The sequence below is a fragment of the Apium graveolens genome, chromosome 1, assembly GCF_009905375.1.
Source record: "Apium graveolens cultivar Ventura chromosome 1, ASM990537v1, whole genome shotgun sequence".
In the NCBI taxonomy this organism is placed as follows: Eukaryota; Viridiplantae; Streptophyta; class Magnoliopsida; order Apiales; family Apiaceae; genus Apium; species Apium graveolens.
In genome coordinates this window covers 177,052,843-177,072,712 of record NC_133647.1, presented here as the reverse complement: position 1 = coordinate 177,072,712, position 19,870 = coordinate 177,052,843, and the positions used below count along the sequence as shown (strand labels likewise).

The 19,870-nt window shown below is 31.3% G+C and overlaps 2 protein-coding genes across 3 annotated transcripts; one reads left to right on the top strand and one right to left on the bottom strand.

The window, feature by feature from the left end:
* The first annotated feature begins 5,051 nt into the window (after positions 1 to 5,051).
* LOC141671849 (protein SIEVE ELEMENT OCCLUSION B-like) lies at positions 5,052 to 8,256 on the top strand. Of its 2 annotated transcripts, XM_074478245.1 has the most exons (7): positions 5,053 to 5,505; positions 5,742 to 5,846; positions 5,926 to 6,374; positions 6,466 to 6,575; positions 6,661 to 6,782; positions 6,878 to 7,369; positions 7,444 to 8,256. In XM_074478245.1, exons 1-7 carry the CDS (start codon positions 5,281 to 5,283, stop codon positions 8,059 to 8,061), a joined length of 2,121 nt encoding a protein of 706 aa, XP_074334346.1. In that variant the 5' UTR covers positions 5,053 to 5,280; the 3' UTR covers positions 8,062 to 8,256. The 2 variants fall into 2 exon arrangements, with proteins under 2 accessions (XP_074334356.1, XP_074334346.1); XM_074478255.1 differs by lacking the exon at positions 5,742 to 5,846 and having other exon boundaries at positions 5,052 to 5,505.
* A 7,557-nt stretch (positions 8,257 to 15,813) lies between these two features.
* LOC141671845 (protein terminal ear1-like) lies at positions 15,814 to 18,767 on the bottom strand. Its single transcript, XM_074478232.1, has 5 exons — positions 17,918 to 18,767; positions 17,077 to 17,746; positions 16,798 to 16,917; positions 16,468 to 16,609; positions 15,814 to 16,319 (listed from the first exon to the last, which is right to left on the bottom strand). The coding sequence occupies exons 1-5, from the start codon at positions 18,636 to 18,638 to the stop codon at positions 15,954 to 15,956; spliced, it is 2,019 nt and encodes a 672-aa protein (XP_074334333.1). The 5' UTR covers positions 18,639 to 18,767; the 3' UTR covers positions 15,814 to 15,953.
* Between the last annotated feature and the right edge of the window lie 1,103 nt (positions 18,768 to 19,870).

Below are 19,870 nucleotides of genomic sequence, written 5' to 3'. Positions count from 1 at the left end.
GATCCTTGCCCTTCCTTAAACAATTCAAGGAGGAACAGATTGGGGAGAATCGTATTGAAGCTCAAGTTCGAGGTATATTTGTTTGCTCCATCTTCCAGTGCAGTTAATTTTTATAATGGAAAAAAATTCAATATCAGTTGAACATGCAGGGACAGTAAATGGATCAAAACATGTTGTGAATGGCTTAAAACCGGCTGTCAATGGTTCAAATTGGTCCATATAGGTAAGAAGCTGAACTCAGCTTTTTGTATCTATTCTTTGATATCCGTTATAAAATTATAAATGTGTCTTCTATTTAAAGATGGGATGTTTGAGCTGTTTTTGAGTCCAATTTTAGATTTAAGGTTGGTATGCATTTATTTGTTGTTGAGCTTATTTTGAGTTCAAATTCTAGATTTTATAAAATTTTGGATTTTAGGCTGTTGTCTGGTAGGTCTTCTCATAACAGCATCTCATGTCGAGGTCCACATGCTTCTCTCATAATTACACAACTTTACATATGTTGTCTACGACCCTGATTCTTCTTTTTAATTAAAAGCTCCATTTTTAATATTCCAGAGCTTTACTTTAAAGGTGAACTGATGGCAGGTTGTGATATAGTAATGAAGGTAACGGATAATGGTTAGCTTAAATCTACTTTTTCTGAATATGCAGTGATATTAATATCATACTAATGGGAATATTCAACAAATCATGTATACTACTTTCTATACAAATAAAATTTATAAAAAAAATTGAGTGAAACCTTACAAATGGTGGAAAAGGTTTATGGGCAAGAGTTTTGGCCACTCTAAGGATTTTTAATGTGATGTCCTTAAATAACTAATCAGTTAGTTGGTTGCTCATTAAGTTGGTTGCAGTGCTAGATTAGTAAGTTGGTTGCTCAGTAGCCTTCATACTATGAAATGTACTTGGTTTCTATGTTTCAGGAGGATATAATTAAAAAGATGACTTCACATTGCCATTGTTAGTATGATTACATTATAATAATTTGACCTCATTTAAGCACAAAAAATTTAAGAAATGAATTAAGATGTAGATAAGTATTGCATCCTTTAGATTTTCCTGCAGAAGGATTGGAGGATTTCCTAGCTTATGGTTATAATGACAGAAGTATCTCCAGACCCACCTTGATACAATGTTAGTCTACTACAAAAAGATATTCACATAGATAAAATCTCTTTCACTATATTAGACTGGACAAAATATAATGTCATAAAAATAGTTTATGGATTACATACTTTTCTTTGACTTCTGATGATTAATTAAAACGAGGATTATACATTAGAGTTTGCGAGGGAAAGTGATTTACTACTGCATGCAGGAAAGACACAACCCTTAGTGATACATATCGACATGATTTATGAATAAAAGACTTCTATTAGAAAATTCGGCTGCCCGGGTTGTTTATGGAATTAAAAAAGAAGTTCAATTCTTTTTCATAAAAATTCAAATTTTTTCATATATGATATTTCATGATAAGTGACTGTTATTTTGATCTCTGTGTCCTGAGCAACAGTTTTTTAACAAAATTATTAATTTCAAATAGTACAATTTCAAAGTAAACAAAGATTAAAAAACAAGTGAACTACGTGCAATTTTTGCATGTAAACAAGGAAAAACAATTGATGCATATGACTACCTTCTATTCTTCTATTCACGTTCAATTCTTTTAACCTCTCATGGTAACTCTATGGTGATAATATTGGTGATGCAGTAATCTTTGGTGCAACAGAGAATCCTAAGTTTGGTACATAGTGGATCAAGGATGGAAAGATAGTAGGTGCATTCCTAGAGGGTGGTTGTCAAAGAACAAGGCTATCGCCAAGGTGGCCAAGGTGCAACCAACAGCTGACAATCTGGATGTGTTGACAAAGGAAGATCTCATGTTTGCTTTGAAGATCTAAAATTAAATATTTCAACAGTGGGAACACGTTTACTAAAATTTATTTGTATGTCCTTCGTTTTCAATATTTTACACACTATTTGCTTTTTAGATGTCTTTCGGATAAAGTATTTATTCTGATTGATTTGTGCAAGTGACAAGGCTATTTTCGATGCTCTTATAATTAAACAGAAGGCACTATATTACTCGACTCAAATGATAATGAAAACACGACGACAATCATCAAGACCATATAAGAGACACCTACTATACTAATGTTTGACAGTGCTGAGGATAAGCGGCTACGAGATGTGGGATAAGATGGCGAAAATGAATCATGGTCAAATAATTCGAGCTCATGTTCTCAGCTGGTACTTAAATTCTATTTTGGCTTTTTGTTTGGTGTACATTTAGTTCGAGTCTGAATAATTATGAATGGCTACCTCAAGTGTAAGTATGTTTGTCATGTTTGTCAGACAGTAGTTTAAGTCAGTTTATGGTGTTAATTTTATTTTGTACTAGATCTAAGACTTCGGTTAGGTCAAATGGGTGCTCCGGATGAGAATATATATTGAACTTGATAGTTGCTCTCAATGTTGATGTTCTGCGATTTTTCTTGAAGGTGGTACTATTTCCACATGTGATGATCAGCTAGAGGAGATGGACTAATTTTAAGTCTGGAAACAAGCCTTTCCCCGTATTCTTAAAATCGGTGAGCGACTTGGCTCCATTAGCTATATAGGGTAGTAATGTATGTGTACGGTGGTGCAGTATGGAATGGTAGTTGATTATTTTTAGTTTTGTGGATCTCAATTTATGCTCTGTAGCTTTTGGTTTTGAGGTAGTCGGCGGATTTAAGTGTGGCTATGAGGTATAAGCATGAGCTCATATTCCCTATTGATCAATATCATGTCCGGTTTATAAAAAAAACCTTTATACTAATACAACATATATGTACTTAAATATATTTTTGGAGTAATATTCATTTCATTAAATATAAAAGTATAAAATATTGACTATAAAAATAGTGTTTATTTTAATTATGAATTAATGAGTTAAGGAAGGATACAAGTTGGATTGTTGATTCATATATCTCATAAATTTAAAATATAATTAATTATTAAAATTAAAATGACAATGAATAATTACTATTAGATAATACTGATAAAATGTGGAAAGTACACAATGAAAGAAATAAGTGAGTTCGAGTCTCTAACAAGGGAGTTTACTTTATTATAAAAATTATAGGTTGTCTGAAGATTATTCAATATGTACAAATAAAATTTTTGAAATATTAGTTTTTACATTTAATCTTTTAATATGTGCATGATTGCTGATTAATGAAATTTATGTCATTTTTATCATATCTAAATTAATTTATTATGTTACCTTTTTAGAAACCAAAACACTTACTTGAAACTTAAAATTATTAGATTTGTTACTGACATTATAATTTTAAATTTCGATAATTTAAAAGATGGGCAGATTTACAAAAGAGGTATTACATGCATGTTTTGCTTCTAAAGTAAAATTTTATCTTATACTTCTAAAGATGGAAAACATTATCTGTTAAGAAATGCAGCATTTTGTCAATTTTATTAAATAATTTGAGATAAATGAATAAATAATAAAATACCATTTTATGAAAATATCTACTTTCGAATAATTATTCATGACGATACTTCCTTACTTCTCACCATTCCTAATTTTAATTTAGGAATGAATACAGGAGTTTAAATTTTTAAGAATAATTTAGGAATGAACCAATAAATAAATTTTTATTGTATCACTAAATAATTTAAAAATAATTTAATTTAATTACGTAATAAATCAAATGAGATATGTTGAAAATATTTGAATTTTACATAATTATTAGAATGAATTTAAAATTATGAGAAAAATATTGATTAACAATTTTGTAATAAAAATATATTACATAATTTAAGAAAATTTAAAAAAATAAGCCTTTGGCATTTTTTATAAGCAAAACTCTGACATTTTTTAGAATACTATGAAAATTATATGAGTTGTGGACGAATTTAAGTGTTTGCGGGAAAACAAAATCCTTTCTATGAATCAATAATTTTTTTATTGTATCACTAAATAATATAAAACTAATTTAATTTAATTACGTAAAAAAACAAATGAAATATGTTGAAAATATTTGAATTTTGCATAATTCTTAGAATAAATTTTAAGTTATATGAGTTGTGGACGGAATGTTGTGTTAGCGGAGAAAAAAATAGTGATTACTAATTTTATAATTATAATATATTACATCATTTTTGAATATAATACATAAATTTTTACAACTTTAAAAGTTAAGACTTAGCATTTTTTTTAGGTAAGACTTTGGCATTTTTCATAATATAGTTAAAATTATATAAGTTATGGACGAATTTTTGTGTTAGCGGACAAAAAAAATATTTACTGGGTTTTTTTAAAAAGTATTTAATTTTAAAAAATATATACTCAGTTTTGTTGTACAAATTATTAAAATATTGACTACTAAAAATGTAAAGGAGAAATGTTAAAATATGAGTTAAGAGAATTTTAATTGATTAAAATGTGAGAGAAAGAAAACTAAAATAAAATACTGAGATTTAAGAGAAAAAAATTCAAAATTGAAAAAATTTGGAGTAGTCGTAGCTGGCAAAAAGTCCCTAGCTCAAATAATTGACTTACCAACATGGTACTTATACCATATTTTCCAACACATGCTTCTCCAGACTTTATTATTTTAGACAATTATCTTAAGATCTAAAAAATTACAGTGATTAGCCTTTTCTGATAAATTCCGTTTTCAGATCTTATTACTTCACAGAAAAAGGATGCCCTGAAATCGCTATAAAAAATGAACTTTAAGATTAAAATTTTCAGAAGATTTAAAAAAATTGCAGTTTTAAATGAATCAATTCACTCAAAGTAACTTAATTCACAGATGGTTGAGTATGAAACATTTTCTGATACCAAGGCTTTATGGTTATAAACTTCAAATAAATTACCTATCAGAAACAATTTTCACTTACTGCAAAGTGTGTTATACAAGTCAGAAAACTTATGCAAAGTTAAAATCCAATTCCTTTACTCTTTTGTCAGGAATGTTCTTGAGAAATCTACCAAAGTAAAGCTGATTATATGACAAAACATGACCCCCCTCGAGCAATTTTATGAACAAAAATTCTAACCCTGGAAAAAGATGTACCAACAATTTAACCAGCAAAGCAAAGTATTTGGTTCAATTGCCCTTTAGTCCACATCACTATCCTCGTAGTTGCAATAAATATGAAACAATCTTTGTACACAAACTGCATACTCAATCAACACAATTTAGTCCAAAATAATTGTCATTGTGTGTGTTCTTTTTTCCATTCTAAATTTAGTAGCTTGCCTTAATGGCTGCAATAGTACCGGCTGGGAGTGCTAGGAAGCAGCAGGCAAGGGGTGATCGGATCTTGTTCTCTACCTCAGATGACAATGTCATGATGGAACAAATCCTGAGTACACATACTCCTGATGGCCGTGAGTTTTATATCAAACCCATTCCTCTTATCATTGAAGATATTATGCATCGTGCCAATGCACCCCTCCCCGGCGCTCTTCTTTCCGCAACTTCTCAGGTACAGTGTGATCCTGTAACGTGTTGGAAATTATAGTTTTTATGTATAAGGAATTAGAGTTTATTAAGTGCACTTGTTGCCAATTTTTTTTGCTTATTTTAAATCATCTATTTTTTTGAGTCCAAATTTCATTTCAGAAGATATATAAATTACATTTCAGACCATATACACAGAAATATACCACATTGGTTGATTAATTAATTGACCACATATTTTCTCATGATTCAATTTTCTAGAGAAAAGAAGCACAATTAGATGCAGTGGATGAGAAACTTTCCCACAGCGGCTTATCTGTTATTCTTGAACCTTTAGCCCACACTATTAATAAGATTTCTATTGAGGTATTTTATAACCAGTATTTCAACTATTGCTTTATTTCATAATTTTTACAAATGTTAAAGATTATTATAAGTGTTACAGTTATACTGCAAATGTTCTGGGGAAGGGAATGCACAGGCAACACCATTGTCACTCTTTAAAATACTCTCAAGGTACCCATGGGAAGTCAAGGTAGTGGTAGCCTTGGCGGCGTTTGCTATGATCTATGACGAATTTCAGCTAGTGGCACAGCTTTACCCCACCAACCCTCTAGCCAAATCAGTTGCAGACCTCAAGCAACTTCCAGATATAATGGAACGTGCGGAATCTTTGGAACCTATGTTTCAGTCACTTGTTAGCCTGATCAAGGCAGTACTTGATCTAACAAAGTGCATTGTCGAGTTTAAGAGCCTCCCTTCACAGTACATAAGCCCGGACACTCCAGAGATGGTCACTGTCACTGCTCATATCCCTATAGCTGTTTTCTGGACCATCAGAAGCATTGTGGCTTGTGCATCCATTGTTATGAACCTTATAGGCATTAGTCAAGAGTATGTCTTTGCTGCTGCTCTTTTTTTGATGAAATTTGATCATATATGTTGATGGATTAAAGTTATAATGTTGATGTGTTTGATTGATTAGATACATAGTGTTGACAACAGAGGCATGGGAACTGTATAGTTTGTCCCTTAAGGTCAATAACATCCACACCCACTTCAACAAACAATTGTCTCTTTGCCATCAGCACATCGGTATATTCTTGTGCATTTGTGTCTTTAAGTAATTTATGATATCATTTTATGCACGCGTATATGACAATCTACATATAAATATCAGCTTATAGAACACTTGTTTGGCTGTTTGAAACACCTCAAACTGACAACATTAAGGTCTTAAAGGCTTTGATCAACCCCAAAGACGATCAGCTCCCGTTATTTGAGAGTTCTACCAAGAGAAGGGTTAGCTCTCTATTGTTTTAATTAATCTGCCACATAATTTTTGAAAAATCACATGCAACCAAACAAATTTTAATTGTTAGCATGAATGCAAACAGGTAAGCATCGACGCACTGAGAAGGAAGGTTGTGTTGCTTTTCATTTCAGAACTTGACTTTTCCCAAGAGGAGCTTTCACTTTTTGATGCGATGTATCGAGAATCAATGCAAAATCCATCTAGGCCTGAGGGTCATCAACAAGTTGTCTGGCTTCCAATCACGGACAGATCAATTCCATGGAATGAAGAAAAGCAACAACAATTTGTGAAGTCGCAGAACACAATGCCATGGCTATCTTTGCATCATCCGTCAGTTCTGGATACAGCTGCCATTAAGTACATTAAGGACTATTGGCACTTCACCAAGAAGCCTATTGTCGTGGTGTTGGATCAACAAGGGAAAGTTGTCAACCTTAACGCCCTCCATATGATGTGGATTTGGGGTACGGGTGCTTACCCTTATACTAGCTCAAGGGAAGAGCAACTTTGGAAAGAAGAAGCATGGAGAATTGAGCTACTAGCACATTCCATTGATCCCGTGATCTTTGATTGGGTAAGGACGCTATGCAATCATTGTTGCATATAATATTACAAAATGCATAAAATTGACCACATTTCTTTTTGTAGATTTGTAAAGGAAAACACATTTGCTTGTACGGTGGTGAGAATATTGATTGGATCCGCAAGTTTACAACCACGCTACGATCAGTAGCGCGCGGTGCTAATATCCAGCTAGAGATGTTATATGTAGGCAAAAGCAACCCGGGGAACAAAATTCGAAAAATTATTACCACCATCCATGCTGAAAATCTTAGTCGTGTGTGGGAGGATTTGACCATAATCTGGTTCTTCTGGAGTAGGCTAGACAGCATGTGGAACTCCAAAGTGCGACTTGGAAAATCTGTTGAAAGTGATGAGATAATGAAAGAAATCATGATCATGCTCTGCTTTGACAATAGCGTTCAAGGATGGGCAGTAATTAGTCAAGGTACCGGAGAAATGGCTAAAGCAAAAGGTGAAAGGTTTTTGACGAGTTTGTATCGTTTTAATGAATGGAAGCATCAAAGTGACGAGAAAGGCTTTGTGCCCGCGCTGAATGAATTTATTCAAAAGCTTCGTACTCCGGATCATTGTGATCGGTTTGTACTTTCAGAATCAACAGAGAGGGTTCAGGATGTAGTGGTCTGTGCAGAGTGTGGCCGTGCAATGGAGAAGTGCATCATGTATCGTTGCTGCAATGAGTAAGTGCACATAAACAAAGCTAGCTTCAATCTTAGATGATGTTGATAGCGACTAAAATGTTTGTCTCCAATTATTATTTTAGTGTGTTCTTGAATTTTCCCAATGTACTAGTTTCTCTTTCTGATACATATGTAACAATCTGTTGTGGATAGGTTTTGTCCATAATTTCATATGTTTGCTAGTGTTTCCAGTTTCATGCGTGTGTTGTTTCTGTACAATGTTCATTCTGTTATTGGTTCTACTACACAAGCAGCTAAACTGGCTAGTAACATAATTTGGGCCCAACGAAACTAAAACCAGATCTCACGAGAAGGCCCGTTGTTTCCTAATCAAGGCCCGTTGTCGCACTAGCACCCCTTCTATTCTTACTCGTTGGTAATGTTGATCACATTTCCCAATTTTAATCTTAAGTGTGTTTTGTAAATGATGTATATTTTTTTATTATTGAATTTAAAAAATAGTAGTTTTAAAAATCATGATAATATTTGCTATCATTCTCACACTTTTATGGTTTAACCAGACCATATCCTCTTCTGAGATTCGATCATCTCTTCCAAAAATTATTAAAAAATTGAAATAATATACTAAATTTCATCTTATTTTACTTATTCAGTTTAATTTTATCACATAATTTAAGGTACATTGAATTTATAGTTCCGTTAATTTTATAAAAATTTAAAAAATAATCAACAAAATTATACTTTTAATAAATCTTAAAATATATGTAAAATTCAAAATGAATAAATAATTAGGAACTTAAGTAGTAATATAAAAAACATGCAAAATAATAATTTTTTTATATGTAAAATGTTAGAAACTTAAAATTAATGTTAAAATGAACCATAGGTAAATTTCATGACCGAGAACCTGCATAAAATATTTGTACACAATCCGAAAGTAAGAAACCGAAGCTACAATTAGAAAAAAAAAACTGAAACAGCACAAATAATAAAAAAAATAAACGAACAGAGTTGCAAAGTGGGCAACCGTGCGACATTGCTAAACTCAAAAGCATGCACGCATTAAGAATAGATGCTCCATAAATCTGCATAATCTAAGTAGAAACACAACCAAGGAGTATTAAAACATAAATCTGGAAATATACAAAAGTACGTAACCCCCAATACTAAAAAACTGCATGGTACTAAATGTATAGAATAGTTAGCGTTTTGTAGTTTAGTTAACCAATTCTGTCTCCAAATCTTTGACCCACTTACGGGGTTTTGGCACTGTTTTGGTCAAAGCTCTAAAGATTCACGGACAAAATCCCCAAGTAGAAGAAATTAAAATATTGGTATGATATGGTAAGCCCCACAAGTGAATACAAAAAAACACACACTAGTGTTTGATATTTTCAAGACTGTTTTTTTTTTTTTGTTACTTTAGTTTTTTTTTGCAAAGACGACAGAGAATCTATATCCCACTTACTCCCTCTGCAACTTCTCATTTAAGCTTTTGTTATTTGTTGGGATGCACTCGTAATATTTCTGTGCTTATCTTATATTCGGCTGACTACTATTATTGTCTTTTGCTGATTAATTACACAACCGCCCAAGAATTCGATTTCTTCATCTTCTACTAGAGGAAGAATAATTTAAATATTATACCAATTCTTTATTGTAATCGTGATTGTAAAAATATCGGTACTCTACAAGGTACCGATTAGCGATTAATCGAAAACATAAATTAATCGGAGTAAAAATAGGATACATATAAATTATTTTAAATTTATTAATAATATTAACCTATTATGTAAAATTTAATTACTCAACCAGGCCTATTATTTTAAACTTGGTATATTTTATATAACAAGTTTCCTTGGAGCATCTCCAATAAACTCTTAACTCGCTTTTTATAAATAATATATATTATTGGCTTTTAGTGATTTAATATGTATTCATCTCCAACAATACTCTTTAAATTGACTTCTTAATCTATATTTTATTATAAAAAGATCTTGAATTCACACAAAAAATATAAGTAACCGGAAAGATATAATTTTGTTATTAAGTATATATAATAAAATAATAGTTAATTTGATTTTTAAAATTGAGGATTAGACTCTTAAAATTATGATGAGATTTAGAGAGAAGTTAAGATGAGATTTAGAGAACCTATTGGAGCAATATTTTAATTCTCCCTACTCAATTTTTTAGTGAAGACCTTAATAGAGAGAATGTTGGAGATGCTCTTAAAACTAAGGAATCTACAACTATCTATTTATTAGTTCTATACTAAATATAAACTAGCATAATAATCTGTGTAATTATAATATTTTTAAAGCAATTCCAACAACATCCTTATATAGGCTCTTAAGTCAAATTTTGAACAAATGGAGATAAAATTTCTCTCCAAAAACCTTCATGTCCCCCTCTATAACATTAAAAGTTTCGAATATTTTTCTCACTTTTAGGAGTGAATATCCCATCAACTATTATTATATTGTAATTTTCTTACCCGTTATTTTATATTTAATGAATGAATATAAACAGGGTAGTAAGTGTACGTTTAGAATGAAACGATTAAACTTAATCTGTAGAATGTCGTTAGTATGTTTACAAATAAAAAACTAAAAATTAACATACATGCTGAATACAGAGTTGACCACAATCTTGAATTTTATTTAAATAAACTATATGTACTGTTCTATATTATTACTGAGTTCACTACTAACTTATAATTGACATACTCAATTTAAAAAGATAAAAAATGTATAACTAGAGTCAAAATGCCTTGCAATCATAATATACAATAATGTAAAATTTACATTATTGTTAATATTAAAGTTGATTTTAATGAAAAATATTAGTTTTTGAAATTCAACGTATGCAAGTATCATGTATGTATGGGAAAATGTTAGTTTTTTATTTACACTACTGTTAAGAAAGTAAGATTAAGTTATATGTATGTGTGTGTGTTAGCATGTAAATTATCTTACTAAAATTTTGATGGTTTCAATTATTTATATGTTAAATATCTGATTTATGTACATGTATAATCATTATTAACATCTAGTGAGATAATTGTTTACTTAACTAACATGCATTTATAATTATTCAAAAATTAAAATTATGTAATAAATAAATTGCTATAATTTATATATGATATATGAAAAACAATCCATATTTTTTTTTACGCAACTGGGTATCAATCATGGTTGTAACATAAAAATGAATTATATATTTTTAAGACTTATTATTGATATTCATGATTTTTTTTCAAGAATTCGAAAGAAAAATTGTAATTATATTGTTATTTAAACCGTTTTTAAGTTTTTTTCATTACGACTCTAATATTTCAATATATAATAATTTGATAACATTTTATACTATTGTCCTAAAATTAAAAAATTTCAGTTCGATGAAGTTTTATAAATATCAGTTGAACTGGTTAATTCTTTCAAATTATTGAACAGTATATATTTTTTTTCTTAAATAATATAAAATGCATTGAACAAATGCTACAAGTATAGATATATAACTTTTATTTGAATAATTCAAAATATTTGTAGAATTCATTTTTAAAAACTAGTTTTTTAAGTGAAAACTGAAAAAGAAATCGATTTAGTATATCATTGTAGTTTTAACAAATCTCGTGACATCTCATTTCAAATTTCAAATATTCTTAAAATCGAGACAAATCTCAAAAATAATAATACGTTACCAGTGAAGTTAGTAATTTTAATATAAATTATTAATTCACTTCATCCTATAAAGAACTCAAACACATTAATTTATATTAACATAAGATATTAAAAAAATTCACATTATTGGTAAGATATTATCGCCTAGCTTGTAATTTAAATTTACTAAACATCGTCAACGATATTTTTCGGCCGGGTCATGTAATCAAATTTCGAGTATTTTTTGGAAAATGGGTCAAGTTCTAAAATACATGACTCATTATAATTCGAGTTTATCTAAATATGTAATACCAATATAAATTATTTATATATAAGCGATTCTATTTTAAATATTTCTTTTTAAAATTAGATATGTACATTTTAATTTCTTGTTATAATAAAAAATATGTTAAAAATATATGAGATATATTTTCAAACTAAAAAATGATTAATGAATAAGATAATAATCCATTTATGTACTATGCCTAATTTTATATCTGGAATTCAATTCTTTAAAATTAACTGTGCAAATATTCAACTAACTATCTTTTTTTTTGCGTAATTCAAGTAAGTATCTTTAAAGTTAAATAAAATATTCATTTAGCACACTCACATATTATGTGTTTGATAAAAAACACATGTCAAAATATGGTGTAGTGGTAAGAGTTTGTATAGTTGAATGAAATAATCTGAGTTCGATTTCCACTAACCACATATTTTATATAAATACTAAAAACAAGGGTAATTTAGTCTTTTTAATGAGACTTTTTAATCTCATAAAATTATACCCTTGTTGGGCTATTATATGTAGAAGAGATTATACAAGTGATACACTCCTTACTTAAAATTGAGCACATTACAATTATTAATATAATTATTTCAATATTAAGAATATTGAATATTTAATAATAATAACTGTAATGTTACCGGTATCTGCCTCCTAAGTAATCTAATACTCCCTCCGTTCCGGCCAATTGTTATCTTCTGTTAGAGAGTGTCAGACAAATATTTTAAGATAAATATAAAATACAGTTCTATAACTTTTTCTTAAAAAAAAATTTCTGAATAAAAATAGGACATTTAAACTTTTACTGTAAAAAAGATTTTTTTTTCAAAAAAATTATAAAATCATATTTTCTATTCATCTTAAATGCACGGGAAGTAATTGCCTAGTCATGAAATCGAACACTAACAAGTACTAGTAACTGAAATTCACTATTTTGATACTTAATGTTTTACAAGCAAAATCATACTCTGTCCCAACCATTTCTTTACACTTTTTTTGGATGTCCCATCCAATTATTTATATTTCAAAACTTACCAAAAATAGTAAATGGGTCCCAACAGTTTCCTAGTTTTTTACCTTTTCACACTACTTTTACTCTACTATCTCCTTTTTATACATTAAAAATAAATGAATCTCACTACTTCACTCACTTTCTTTTTTTCTTCACTACTTTATACATATTTCTTAACCTTCGTGTCAAAATCAAATGTAAACAATTGGCTGGGACGGAGGGAGTATTTCAAGCATAGGTTGAAGTTTATACGGGCAATAGCGGAGCATGGAGAATGGAGATAAGCTAGGAACAAGACGAGGTTTGTTATTACAAGTTTGGTCCCGGCCATTTGTGCCTCCTCGTGAACAAACAACCAAGTCTAACAACTACTATCAAAATGTGCAGGGTCCCCGGGACCATCCTAAAGCTTCCTGACAACGTACGTGTCAGGTAGTCAGGTGGGCCACGTGTCAAATCCCCATACCATCTCAGGTGAAAAGAGTTAAAAACACTGATGCAGCGTTGCAGCTATCTGACACCCAAATAATGAAAAACAACAAATGTGTTGTTTCAATTGAATCTATAATTTTGATATGTATTGTCATTATCAAATACAATTGTCTATTCTCCTCGAAATAAAGATAAAACTTTGCATCTTTCTCACTATAAAATATAATCTCCATTAGGTCTTAGGGCATGGGTATTTTAACAAACGATGGTGTTTTTATTTCCTACGTAATTTATTACACACAGGCGAACTTTTCACCTCCTGTAATGAGACAATCACTCAATCCATGCACCAACCCCTTTGTTGGCCGCCTATGCATGTCATCTATCATGTTTGCCAGTGTGATATACTATTTACAAACATCAATTTTTGCTGTAGAAATTTCATTCCTTTTACTCAATTAATTGTAAAGAGCATCCAATGAGGTGAAATAGTTTCAGCTTTTACTTAAACCCTTAATTTTGCTCTTTTTTTCTAAAGTTTCTGGTATCAGCCTGTGTTGTGTGTTAATGGATCTGAAAACTCTGGAGTACAGGGTGCATGATGGAATGGTATCTCTGGAGGTCAAACCAATCCCATTGCAATATATGTATGCATCACTGCCACTTCGGATCAGTAGTCTCTTTTTATTATTACTACTGTGGTTTCTGCCCCCTTTTACCTCTCTGTCAAGCACCAACTCATTCACATGATGCTCTCTCTTCATCTCCTGTGTGGAAAACCGAGAGGTAGCTATTTCAGCCCCCCTTTATATAGCCAACTCATCTTTTTATCCGGTGGTTTCTTTACTGCTACTAACTAATTCGACCACTTTTGTACCCTTACACACATACTGTTTCGCTCTATTTTTGTCTAAGTTGTACCCATTCACTGATGAGTAACCAAGAATTACATTTTAAGTGTTTAGGATTTGATTTAAATTAAATTACATTATTTTTATTTAAATAATCATATATATATAGATTAAATATTTGAATAAAGATCGAATGAAATAGTCTTATACTTATTATTGAGCATGTATTACAACTTAAATATAATAAATTTTACAAAAAATCTGATAAATGAATTAAATAAATTGGTAGATTAATTCGTAGAAAAATGTATACATAATCATTTATTGATTATTGTGTTATATGTTTGTGTTCACGCATTATTCTTACGAAATATATTAACGAACGTGTTCAGAAATAATGTAATCAAACGCATTGCCGGACTTTCAAGTTGATTTATGGTGTTCTCGAAGTTTAGTTTGTATCTAAACAAAATCTTGTTTATTTTTAATTTATTTATAAATTGGACCGAATTCAAGCATAATATTTTCTGGAACAAATACGAAATTGTTTATAATCATATCTACTTATTTACACCTCTTGTAGGTAGTCTATGTACAAGACATATAAATAAAAATTACTCTTAGATTTATTAAAAAGCCAGCCATTTCTTCAACTACAAACCTAAGAAAAATTTAACATAAATGCATAATTAACTAAATATGACCTTTAATATCTAAAATAAAAAAATTCTTAAATACAATATTTATCCATATCATAATATGCTCCCTCAGTTTCACTCATTTATTATTATAGTGTCCGATTCGTATTTTAAAATAGATAAAAAATATAATTTTATAATTTTTTTTCAAAATTTTCCTAATGGGAAGGAAGTCAAGGAATAATATTTTTTGTGCTCCTGCATAACTTAGCAGACTATGATCTAATGTGATTGACTTTTTGACAAATTTAAAAATGGATAATGAAAAGAAAATCATAACGCAGCCGGCTAAAGATTCATACTAGTAGCTACTAAATCCACCATACTGTGTTTGCTTGTATAGCCTCTAATCCATATGGAAATTGACTGCGGACTGGGATCATACATGCTAAATTGAATATGCCTTTGTTCAGCTAATCATGTTTTTACAGCATTTAATGTCATCTGACAACCTTTGTATAAATATTTTTATATTACTCATAAAAAATAAATAAAAATGTAAATTTTTTATATCATTGTAGTCTTTAAATATTTAAGTTTCTAACATAGGATTAAAATAGTTATCTTAGGTTCATTTCTAGAATAATCAAAATAATTGTCATTCTTCTTACTATAAGATAATATTTAATTAATTAACAGCTAATAACTGTCATTTGTGTAATAATTAATTTTTGATAAATATTTTAAAATATTGAATTTTATATGATTCTCATTTGACATAATTTTTATTAATTTTTAAATATTCACATTTTTTTAATTTAACTAAAATCACATGGTATTTGAAACATTTTTCTTAACAAAACAAATAAATTCATAAAAATGTTTTTTAGGCCGGTCATATAATCTAAGCTTTGTTGTAAATTACTGCTGCATTTAATAGATAATATAAGAAGTGAAGAAACTACATTCTCTCTCAACATCTTTTCTTCACTGGCAACTCATAAAAGAAAGAAAGGAACAACTACAAGGCTAGTCTAGCTACTACAGTACTGTCCTACAAATTTTCGTCAAACAATCTCGTTGCCTCAAGAGCCGTCTCAGCACCGCCACTGTCACAGCCGCGGATAATCACATCAATGTCACAATCGTCATTAATATTATTGACATTGTCACCTTCTTGTTGAGCTGCTTCTTCAACAGTACTGTAATAACACTCCTCCTCATTGTCCTTATTGCCAGCGGCGGTTGAAGAGTTACAGTCAGTGTTGTTACTTTCGGTTGTAGCGCCGCGGCTGATTATTGGGACTGGATTTGTCAATGTGTGACCATCTCGGGGTGGTGAAAACACTACCGGCATGTATTCCTCCGCATCGCATGGAAATTTTGAGCTTTTGAAATGTTCTTTCAGTGCCTCCACCCCCTTCATATTGTTGTTATATCACAATTTCCAAATTTATGTTAATTTGGCATGCGTTGTTTAATTATTCTGGAATTTTAATTATAACTAATAAATACAACTTAATATATACTGCCTATATCAAAGGCTGAAGAAAATTTTCCATTCTTACCTGCAACCTAGCATAAGTTACTTGACATATCTTCCTCGAGTTAAAAACCTCCCAGTTCTGAAGGTGAAACGCCTTGTAAAGCCTAAATGTCGCCTCCGGGGAAGTCATGTTCACGAATCCATATCCCACGTTACACTTGTTACTGGATTATGTACACATACACACAAATATTAGTCTACGTACCATACATTTTATGTATCATGACTACCTTGTTATTTAAAAAAATACATGTCACGGCAAAACATAGTAGTACCGTTTTCAAATAACGTACTATGTAAAAAACAATAATGGTTCAAGTTTTAATATGGAGTGGGGAAGAGAATAAATTACACAAAATCAATGGGAAGATAGACAAAATCGTAGGAAGACAAGGGCTGGTCATCGCCGTCAGCAATCTGCTCGTTACAGTGAATGCAGTGGTTATCCAGCATGTTGAGCAGTAACTTCTGACTGCAGTTTCCAAATAAAATATAGTTTAATAATTCAAATAAAGTCAATAAATTAGTTTGGTAGCAAACTACAAGGAACAATAGTAATAATTAATAATTTGTTCAATGATAAACAAATTAGCTTAATAATTTGTTCAAGTGATAAACAAATTAGCAAAACCTGTATTTGTTGGGGATGTTTTTTATCATGACGGTAGTTCTAGGATCACTGCAGTTAGACAACAATACTGAATCTTCATGGATCAGGAATCTAGGATCATGCTCCTTTCCATTTGTTGATCCTATTCCTTTCCACCCTTTACCATTACAACCAGCTGCTGCTTTCTTATCGATCTCCTGCTTCAAATTATTTGTGCCGCCGCCACCATTGCCACTACAAGTTGCGCTACTTTTCCTTAAATTTTTCTTCGCAATCTCACCCCCTTCCCCGCCACTCAAACACAAAGACACTGCTGGCGCACCTTGGCCACTACTTGGTTTCCGGCTCCCATTAGGGTTTTTCGTATTCCTGGTAGGGAATTGAGGCTGCAAACGGCCACACTGTGTATTAGGAAACGGTGGTGACCGTTCATCAGACAATGCTTGATGCGGTGCCACCAACCGAGGACTTCTGAGTGGCTGACTGGAATTACAATTCAGCTTGTTATGCGGTGTTTTGTGAAATCTTTTGTTGTTTCCACCAGGCCGACTATATTCAATTATAAGATGCCTACCATTGAATTCTTTCCCATTCATTCCGACATAAGCTTTGGCCGCATCTCTTGTGTCATAAAACTCTATAAACCTCTGATTTTTCTTCATTGGCGTCTCTCTTGCTTCCTTCACACATCCTAAACATACAAACACAAACAAATTTGTCAAAATTAAGATTAAGATGAATATTCAAAAAACACAAATCATCTACCTTGTTCAAACATAGAAACACAATAGTCAACAAAAATAAGCAAAAAAGCATTAATTATACTACTTGGGAACTTGACAACAAGAGTTAAAAAATGTACCAAATTCTTCAAAAATTTGTTGGAGATAACTTGTGGGAACTTGACAATCAACATTGAAAATGACAAGACTGCCCTGATTAAAAGCTTCGGGAAAACCACCACCAACCGGGAACATAAACTGGGCCCACACAGCTCTCCCGGACACCAACCCAAACGCCGGCGGTGGCACAGGGACAGGAAACCTAAGAACAGCAGACTCATCATGATTCATCAACACAGCATCAAAGTGTTGTCTAAGTCTAAACTGATGTTGCATGTGTTGTTCTTGTATCTCAACAAGTGCTCTTTCTGCATGTCTAATATCATAAAAATGAACGGCCACGATTCCTTCTCCAACTCTCTGCATCTCAACAGCTCTTACATGTCCGTACACTTCTAAGTCTCGTCGCACCGTAGATTCACTCACTTCTGTCGGAACTGAGCTTAACAAAAGTGCTCGTGAAGGCATGTTTGAAGCTGGTGGTAATGACACAGGAAGTGGTGGCGGGTCCACTCTAATATATCCTGCTGGGGGATAATATTGAGGGTATTGTATTTCGGTAAATTCGTTTTGTGTCATATTTGTGTTCGGATATTGTATCCCTGTAAATTCATTTAGTGTTGTGTTTGGGTAGGAATAAATTATTTGAGGAGGAGGAGTTGGAAAGTGGCTAGGTGGGATAAATTCTTGGGCTCCGGGGTCTAGTAATCCGGTGAAATTGACGAAACCGGTGTTTTCCATAGTTTTCCGGCGGGGTAGGGACAAAACGACAGCGTTTGCTGGTAGGTTTCTTGAAAATTTCGAGTTTTGGTTCCCGAGTGAGTGACAGCAAGAAGTAGTACTTGGTTTTTGTAAGTAGTTGTAGTTGCCCTCTCTCTCTCTCTTTTAGGTATAGTATACTATTTTCTAGTTTTATGAGACGGTCTTTCTAATATGTTTGAGTCACACAGTAGTTACTATTCCATCCGTTCCTCAAAATGTTTTCTATTTATGTTGGATATGTTTATCAATGCACACTTTTGATTGTTAATATTTTTAAATTCGTATTAGTATTAAATATAAAAATTTCACTGTATTAAAGTACTGATAAATACGAATCCAACGAGATCACTCATGACTATATTTGATATTATAGATTAAACGTAAATTAGTAGTCAATCGCTTACCGTGAACAGTACCGAAAGTCAAATTAGACAACGTTTAAGGGGACGGAGGGAGTAAATTTTATGAGTTTGATGTATTTTGATTGGTAGAATTGTTGTAAATGCAGAGGATCCATCAATATTTATGATTAGAGGACAAATTAAAATACACCAAACTCATAAAATTTAGTAATTATTGTGTGTTCATAAAAAATTCCTTTATCAAATGGAATGGTGGGTGTCCATCTAATGCTAAACGTGTACTGTGGTTAATATATACTCCTCCAGTCCTTTGCGGTGTGTTTTTTTAACGAAAATATGTACAAATATTTATGACACAACTCTACGGGAGGTCGATTGATTCATAAAATAATATCGATTTGGAATTCAAGTACATGGCTACAATTCAGACCTAAACTCAAAAAAATTCAAATTATTTAGCTCGATACAACTCGCTTAGACGGTCACTCATTTTTATAGAGTAAATTTCAATAATTCGAGATTTTTTAAATTTAAATACAAGTTTTGAAATGTCGTAAGGTGGCTAGAGCATGGACCGGGAAAAAAGTTGAAGTTACGAGAATAAAGGAAGCTCGGTCATGGATGTGTGAAAGGAGAAATGATCATTGTCTTATTGAAACAAATTTTTAGACGTTTGCAATTGTGTGTTGTGAAAATTCATGAAAAACGTTCTTTCGCCTAATAGTAGAAGATTGTAATTTGTATCCAACTTGGGTTATTATACTTATTATCAGATCTCTTGTTCAATAATATGATATAACAATGGATTGAATATGAAACGATGTAAAAAAATATTCAATCACTGATCGA

Coding starts and splice junctions, on each gene's coding strand:
- LOC141671849 (XM_074478245.1), top strand. CDS start 5,281: ATGGCTGCAATAGTACCGGCTGGGAGTGCTAGGAAGCAGCAGGCAAGG. Junction 5,847..5,925: donor TTAATAAGATTTCTATTGAG/GTATTTTATAAC, acceptor TAAGTGTTACAG/TTATACTGCAAATGTTCTGG. Junction 6,375..6,465: donor CTTATAGGCATTAGTCAAGA/GTATGTCTTTGC, acceptor TTGATTGATTAG/ATACATAGTGTTGACAACAG.
- LOC141671845 (XM_074478232.1), bottom strand. CDS start 18,638: ATGGAAAACACCGGTTTCGTCAATTTCACCGGATTACTAGACCCCGGA. Junction 16,918..17,076: donor AACATCCCCAACAAATACAG/GTTTTGCTAATT, acceptor TGGAAACTGCAG/TCAGAAGTTACTGCTCAACA. Junction 16,610..16,797: donor TATCTTCCCATTGATTTTGT/GTAATTTATTCT, acceptor TACATAATCCAG/TAACAAGTGTAACGTGGGAT.